Below are 8692 nucleotides of genomic sequence, written 5' to 3'. Positions count from 1 at the left end.
TTGATGGATTTTTTTTTTATATATATATTTTTTCTATATATATGTAAGAGATAATTTTTTGCTACACCAAAACACAAGACACAGTTCGTGATCATCTAGCTAACTCTAGGGTTTTTCTTCTCTTTTTTTTTTTAAAAAAATCAAAATAAAAGTTGACACGTAGAAAAAATATTAGGAGTTGTGTGCCTTGTGCGGCAATCTATCACATCTATATATATATATATAGTCCATCCTCCCTGCAAATTAAACCGTAGAGACGAAGATGGCGACATCAATGGCCAACAGCAGCAAAGTGATAAGCTTGAAGCTTCTTGTAGACAAGAGCTCTAACAAGGTGCTGTTCGCAGAGGCCGGAAAGGAATTCGTGGACTTCCTCTTCGGACTCTTACAGATACCTCTCGGTTCCATAATGGGGCTTCTTTGGAATCATGGCATAGCTGGGTCAGCTGGTTCGTTGAGTAGAATCTATGGGAGTGTCCAAAACCTTGACCCCACCTATCTTCTCCAAACCAAGGATGCTCTCTTGAAGCCTAAACCAGTCTTTCCACCAAACACTCTTACGCCTCCGTTGTTGCTAAACTTCGTACCACCAAAACCAGAGACCGGAGTTAAAAATTTATCTCCGTTCGGCTTCCCGGCCTTCTCCAGTTCTGTTGTTATCAGCTCTCCGTCCGGCGGACAGTTTGAGATTCCCGCCAGTAGTTCTGCTCCTGGTTATAATCCGGTGGTTGAACAAAAGGAGACAGGGTATGTGAGAGGTGTCGTGACATATATGGTGATGGATGATTTGACGGTGGAACCCATGTCAACCATTTCTAGCATCACCCTTCTCAATACCTTCAACGTAAAAGATGTCAGTTTCCTCCGGGAGAAGATGGTGAATGTTGACATAAAGAAGGTAGACATAATTCATAGTATTTCTTTCTTAATTTTTTGAAGGATTTGCTAATGTTTGTTTGTTTGAATTTGTACGTGCTATCTGTCTTCGTAGGGCTTGGAGATGGTGAAGGCTTCATTTGGGTCAACCACAGTCCTTACAGATGTTTTCCTTGAGGAGGTTATGATCTGTTTGGCAACATAGTAGAATTAGAATTCTTCTCCATTCTTCTCTACTCTTTTCAAAGACAAATATTCCTTGGTTCTCTTCGTAAAGGGGGGATTTGCCTTGTGATTTGTGAAAGCACTGGAAGGTGGTTCTAGTCGTTGTAGTTTTCTCTCTTCTTCTTAAATAATTAAGTGTTAATCGGTTTCAATGTAATATATATATATATATATATATAATCTAAAATGCATGGTTTAATTTCATCGGTTTAGAAAAATTAATTGATTTTTTGGTGTTTGACTATTATTATAAAAAAGAAAACTTCTTGAAAATTTGTTTTGTTGTTCGGTTCAGGCTAAAAATGTGAAATTAATTATTAATACTTAAATTTTCGGTAGAGTGGCTCCAACGGGAGTTTTGGTGTTTGGAATGTATTGCATGTAATGTTGGTATCCGTTGGGAGGGAGGGTTTGATAAGTTTGATGAGAGGAGTTTGTGAAAGGAAAATGTTTTAATTGGTAAACCATTTAATGAAAATCAAGGAGGTGTTTTACAATTAATCAATTTTATATATATATATATATATATATATATATATATATATATATATATAATTAACCCAGTTTTTCAATAGCAATCAAACATTCAAAAATAGACAAAAAAAAAAAAAAAGTTTATCGGAATCTATTAACGGAGTGTCTACGTCATATTAAATTGATAATTTAAAAGACGATATCTTGTGAGTTGTAAATTCATAATGTTACATCACAAACATTTTTTTAAAAACTTCTAAATAATTTTTCAACTTTGAACTTTTTCTTAGTGCACGCACTCTCTTGCATTTCATTTTTTGTTGCTGCTATAAACCGTTGTTAATTAGTTGATGGGTCCAGTGTTTGCCGGAAGTCTCTAGCTATTTTTAACGACAATCACTGATTTCTCCTACTATCCAAACACCAAAATACAACATTTTTACGTACAAATCAAGTGAAGAACCACATTGACCAAGACTTAGACGAGTGAAGAACCACTGGACCACAATGACCAACAGTGACGGGGGAGGGGGGCCGGTAGGGGCATGCCCCCTCCCCCCCCCCCCCCCCAACTTCTTGTAAAAAACATTTATGATAATTTTATTTCCAGACAATACAAGTGGTACGTAAACAGATCCTTGTTCCACACAATCTAGCCACTAGAAAATCCATTCATTTTCTGGCTCACAACGTTCCTTTCAGGCATTTGGTCGAACAATGCATGTGCTTCATCCAAGAGGTTCATTTTCTATGTCATTTGAGTCCTATACGATTTCTCTTCCTACACCAAAGAGCCGTTTCCGAGCTCCTTGCACATCATAGAAGCCTTTCCAGCGGTTCTTGGCAGTCAAATGCAGTGACTATTAAAGTTATGCTAGCCCTACCCATCTGGACATTATCTATTAAATCAGCCTTCGAAGCTGCTTCTGAAAAGTAGGCCACTGAAACTGAGATAAAACAACAGAGATATATCTGACAGATTCATGTCGGCAAACCAAAGAGATCAAGAAAAGTTTTCAGAGAGGTCTAGAGAGCGTTTATATATATATATATATATATTTATAGGGAAAGAAAAAAACATTTTAACTTACTGTCCAAGCAATAAATTTTTTTACCCCTTACCCCTGACCGTAATAACTTCAGGCCTGATGACCAAGACTTTAGATAATCCAAGGGACACCGGAAAAGAAAAACTTCGAAAGCAGACAAAACGTGAGTTACTTTTTGCACTACTTTTTCTTTTGGCTGCTTTTGAGTACAAGTTATGGGCCCTGCTATTATTCATTGGCGCAACAAATGATTCAATCATATATGTCCATACACAACAGCTCATTTGCGCAATTGCGCTTGCTAAAAAAAAACTAGTCAATATGAAATATTTCTTAAATTTTTTTATAAAACTCAATTTCTTTTAATAATTAGGTAATATGGGACTTCACATATACTCATGACTATCTCTTATAAACTACTTACTCTATGTAAACTATTCATCTCTTCCAAATATGAGACCGGAGTGTTACAAACTCCCCATTGTAAATTTATGACGTTCTTGTCAGGGTCACATCATATAGCGCTCCAGTACCACATTGCCTGGTGTTATTAGGTAGTTCTGATATTATTTGCAACGACCTGAAAAAAAAAAAAAAAAAAAAAAAAAAAAAGTATTAATCACATCTTCGCTATCACCCTAAAAAGACTAATAAATTTGAAGTTTCCCTAGAATTCCTTATAAGATCCAGTTTCACCTAGTAACTAGGCAATGTGAGCCTTAACTCTTTCTAATATAAAACCAGAGTGTTATATAAGTGATACATACTCGACTCGCTCGACAAAACTTGATAGAGGATTGCAAACTCAGGTTGTTTAAAGCTTGACTGGATCGCTTGCCTAACTCATTACCTCATTCATATCTCTTGTATATATATACAAATATATATTAATATATTACTAAAAATAAATTACATAAATTTAAGAATGTATATTAGTAATTGAGTAATATATTTTATATATATATATATACACACACGTTACTTAATATTGTAAAATCAACAGACTTATACTACTCACAGAAAACGGAAATTTTCCAAACAGTTGGAGAGCTCCATTGAAATTTCGTCAGGAAATCAAATCAGAAAAATATATTCATAGGACATTCAGTGTCGATGCCCATCATGGAAATGGAAGACCTTTCTAACCAATACTATTATTAAACTTTGGATTCCCATATGATTTAAAGGGATGGCCCGAAAGCCACCCCCAGTGGCCGGGGGTGGGGCGCGGCTACCCCCGGCCAGGGCCTGGGTTTCCGTTGTATTCTTGTTTTGGAAGTCGTGGGTTTCCGTTGTGTGGCTCACAGGGTTGGATGATGGAGTATGGTTGTGGTGGTTTTGGTGGGTTCAGTGGCTTCTCTTTCAATATCCAACAGAAACAACAACAACAACATGTGCAGAGATACAAAATCAGAAGCAGAGGAATCAAAATCTGCTTGTCGACAACAATTCTCTTGCTTCTACAGGCCATTACGAATTTGAAACCAAACTAACATGATTGTGAACCAAAAAATGGGGCTACTCAGTCAACCACACCGGGATTAATTTTCAAGCTTATCAAATTGTTTTCTATGGGTTTTTGTTGTTGAAAAACAATTTTGATTGATGTTGTTGTAAAAAGGAAATTGTTTGAATTGAAAATAAATTCTCCAATCTGGTATGAGATACCACATACAAGTTGTTTGTAGAAATTTCTCAATGACTTGATGAGTTGTACGTAGGAATGTTGTATCTTGGACTTCAATGATCACCGCATATGCGCAGATGTTCTTCAGCTCCTCAATTTGAACAGGTTCCGAACACCAGGGCATTTTCCCAAACAGCCAAAGAGCCATTCTGGGTTAAGCTCTTCAACTGTTTTGTCCTTCTCAGCAAGGGCTGCAGACAGTTTTGCCTGTAAATTGCTCAGTTCAGACTCGTACGTGGCCACTTCCTAGTAGTTCTCCTACTAGGTTCCGGTGCTGTCAGAGCCACCTCTGGGGGTGGCTCGCAGGCCACCCCCAAAGTGGCCCAAACCCCTTCCTTTTTTTAAAAAAATAAAACTACAAATTAATTTGATAATATAATAAAAAATATATATATTTTAAAATGATGTGGCGAAAATGCTGCCGTGGTACTAATGGAAGTTGCAAAAATAAACGAAAAACTCATAGAAGGACTGAAAAAACTAAAAGATCCAATGTTGAAAAAAGAAAAGTGAGTGATTATTTAAAAAAAAAAACGCTCTGACTCAAGGATTTATTATATATTTACCATATATATTTAAACATACATATATCACATTACAAATGACTAACATGCAGTAGTTATCTTGCTCACGTTATACATATATTATAGTTTATACTATACTTATAATATAATCAAGGGTGGAGCTACACTTTGGCTTGGAGGCCCCCTAGTCAAAGGTTTTTCCAAAAAAATTTAAAAATAAAAAATAAAAAAATAAAAAATCTAAAAAAATTAAATTAAATTAATTTTTACCCTTAATTTTTTGTTAATTTTTTTAGTTTTAGCCCTTCAAATTATTATTTTTTCAATTTGGCCCCCCCAAAAGTCTAAAAGCTGGCTCCGTCCCTGAATATAATTACTTAGTTATATATAGTATATTAGACATACTATTTGCTCACATTATACATATAGTATAGCTTATACGTGCTCTCTAATTATATATAATAACATATTGTTAATTTTTTACTTATAAACTATAATTATGTACTATATTTTATAATATGCCTTATATAGTTACATATTATATATTTAGACTATAAATAAATGTATAGAGGTTGTTCACAAACTCAGTCTTGAACTGCGCTTGGATCACACATTAAAAAGTTTAATAACTTTGCTCGAGCTCTAGTTAATCCGAGTTTGTCGAGTACGTGACTCGGCTCGAATGGCATTCACAACGAGCTTGAACTCTAGCTCGCCCAAGTTTTAAATTAGCCAAACTTGAACACACATTTCATAGCTTAGTTCGAGTTCAAGCTCGACTCATAAACGAGCAAGTCTTGAAATCTTAAAATTCGATTTGGTTCGATTAAAGCCTTAAACAGAACTAATGACAAATGCTTGGAACTTTTAAGCAAATGAGAGATCTGGGTATGTTTGGCAACCTACTCACATTTTTTTTTTTTTAATAATTATAAGAAATGTTTGATGCGATATAATGGTAAAAAGAGTTTTAAATATACCGTGAAGGAAAAATAAGGAAAGCTATTTGTTAATTTGAAGAAAGGAGTCTAACTTTATATATATATATATATATAAAGGTTTGACAGTGCCTTAACTTTTTTTTTTTTTTGGGAGGGGGAGGGGTAGGATTTTAAATGTACTTTAGCCCCCTTAACTAACAATCATTTTTTTATAATGCCTCACAAACTGACAGGTGCGACACTTAGACCTATCAAATTATCAATTTATTGTAATTATGCCACTTTTCGGTCATGCTTCCAAAAACACTCCCATTTTTCTTAAAAAATTAAAATCAAAATTTCATGCAAATTCTCTATATACTAATTAAACCTTCCTTTATGTATTTTAGTATTGAATCAAAATTTAATTACTTTTATAAATTCATTTTTATGGATATTATAGGAAGAATAACAGAAAAGTGGCATATTACAATAAATTGATAGTTTGATAGGCCTAAGTGTTACACCTGTTAGTTTGTGGGGCTTTATAAAATATGGTTGTTAGTTGAAGTACCTAAAGTATATTTAACATTTTTTTTTTAATTTTTTCTGGGAAAAATATAAAAAAGTGGTTGTTAGTTGAAGTAGCTAAAATATATGTACCATTTTTTTTTAAAAAAAAAGAAAAAATATTAAAAAAAAACATCCTGAACCAACAATCGAAACTATTATTTAAAAAAAGAAAAAGAAAAAAAAAGGATAAATGCAAAATCAATCTATGTGGTTGGCCTAAATTACAAATTATCAACTGCGGAATAAAAAATAATTCAGAGGTCTTCAAGGTAGACAAAAAAATAACAATTTAATCATTGTAGTCAAAATGCTTGGACGGATTCTGTTAATGTCAACGTTAATACCAATAAAATGATGACATGTATAATTCTCACTAAAAAAAATATATTAAAAATATACATAAATAAAACTAAATCACTCTTTGCAATCAAATTCCGTCAAAATACTTGACGAATTCCATTAGTGTACTACGTTAGTATCAATAAAATGACGATACTTATCATAGTTAATAAATATGTATATATATATATATATATATATATATATATATATATATATAATTATAATTATAATTTAAAGAAATTAAGAAATTAAATTTTTTTAATTAAAAAAAAAATGAATAAGTGGCTGCCGAGCCACCCCTTTTTTTTTAATTTCTTTAAATTTTAGTTTTATATTAATAGTTTTTTAATTTTTTAGTTTCTTTTTTTTTTTAATAAAATATTATTTTATTTTATTTTATTTTTTTAAGAGCATAAAAATATTATAGGAATATTTCAACAAATGTTGTCTTTTTGGCATACTATGGTAGTTTGATAGATCACATTAGTGTACTTAAAAATTCATAAGGTTATTTTAAAATTGGCTATTGGTTCAGAGGGCTTTTTTATATTTTTCCTCTTTTTTTTTGGGTTAAATATAAAAAAGCTCACTGAACTACCAACCTATTTTAGAATATCTCCATAAATTTTCAAGTGTGCTAAAGTAACTCATTAAACTACTAGGGTTAAATATATTTTAGCCTCCCAAACTACCACCATTTCTCCGGATGGCCCTCCAAACTATCAATGTTTAGATTCTGGCCCTTCAAACTACCACTTCTGATTTTTTTGCCCCATCCGTCCATTTATATTGTCAATTCTAAACAGAAACCCGAAAATACCCCTCCTACACTTTGAAATTCCCACGGTTAAAGGGAGGAGTATTTTCGAGTTTTTGGCCAATTTTTGTTAGAATTGACGGCATAAATAGACGGATGGGGCCAAAAAAATCATAAAGTGGTAGTTTGGGGGGCCAGAATCTAAGCATTGGTAGTTTGGGGGCCATCTGGAGAAAGAGTGGTAATTTGAGAGGCTAAAATGTATTTAACCCAAAACTACTAAGTTGTGCCAAAAATACAACTTTTTTTTTTTTTTTTTTCTTTTGATAATATCCTTATCCTCTAAAAACAAAATAATAAAAAACTATTTAAAAAAAAAAAAAACAATGGGTGGATTAATACCAAAAAACTATTTTTTTTGGGATAAAAATACAAAATTAGTTCATGTAATTAGGCTAAATCACAAATCGATTTCTGTGGTATAAAAATAATTCAATGTTCATCAAGGTAGGCGAAAATAACTATTTAGTCACTACAATCAAAACACTTGACAGATTCTATTAATATCCATATCAGCATCAATAAAATGATGACATATGTCACTCTTAGTTAAAAAATAAAAAAAAAAAATACAAAATTAGTTCATGTGGTTTACCAAATTTACAATTAACTCTCTGTGATATCAAATTGAACTCAAAGTTCCCTATGGTATGCTAAAAATACAAATCACTCATTCCAATCAAGTTCATTTAAAAAATTTGACAAGTTTCGTTAAGTACCATGCCAGTACCAATAAGATAGCAACATATATCGTTCTTAATAAATAAATACAAATATATTAAACTAAATAATATTATTATTTTTTTAAAAAGAAAAAATAGAAAAAAAGAAAGGGTTGGATTGCGAGCCACCCTGGAGGTGGTCGGGGGTGGCTTGCACCCACCCCCTTTCCTTTTTCCTATTTTTTTTTTTCTCTTTTTTAAAAAAGTTAAAAAAAAATTATGTTTTAAAGTTTTTAGTTTCTTTTAACTGTTTAGATTTTGTTTAAATAGTTTTTTTATTAATTTTTTTATTTTAGTTTTTGACTGGATAAAGGTATTATCTAGTTTCATCGATCACTTTAATATACTTAAAAATTTAAGGAACTATTTTAAAATTGGTAGTACTAAAATCGGCTTTTTTATATTTAACTCTCTCTTTTTTTTTCTTTTTTTTTTTTTCTTTTTTATTCTTTTCTTGGGACCTTGAGTCTCGACCTTAATTTT

At 32.2% G+C, this 8692-nt stretch overlaps 1 protein-coding gene across 1 annotated transcript; it reads left to right on the top strand.

Annotated features, from left to right (window-relative positions):
* Window positions 1–237: 237 nt before the first annotated feature.
* LOC133878157 (uncharacterized) lies at window positions 238–1258 on the top strand. The gene is made up of 2 exons (XM_062316664.1): window positions 238–898; window positions 992–1258. Exons 1-2 carry the CDS (start codon window positions 263–265, stop codon window positions 1079–1081), a joined length of 726 nt encoding a protein of 241 aa, XP_062172648.1. The 5' UTR covers window positions 238–262; the 3' UTR covers window positions 1082–1258.
* Window positions 1259–8692: the final 7434 nt, after the last annotated feature.

This window comes from Alnus glutinosa, chromosome 9 (assembly GCF_958979055.1).
Source record: "Alnus glutinosa chromosome 9, dhAlnGlut1.1, whole genome shotgun sequence".
Lineage (NCBI taxonomy): Eukaryota > Viridiplantae > Streptophyta > Magnoliopsida > Fagales > Betulaceae > Alnus > Alnus glutinosa.
Note: the sequence above shows the minus strand (reverse complement) of the source record. Positions and strands in the feature narration are given on the sequence as shown.

What these genes read in the sequence shown, in the direction of transcription:
- LOC133878157 (XM_062316664.1), top strand. Translation starts at nt 263, where the DNA reads ATGGCGACATCAATGGCCAACAGCAGCAAAGTGATAAGCTTGAAGCTT. An exon ending in TGAATGTTGACATAAAGAAG is followed by an intron (nt 899 to 991) that starts GTAGACATAATT and finishes CTGTCTTCGTAG; the next exon opens with GGCTTGGAGATGGTGAAGGC.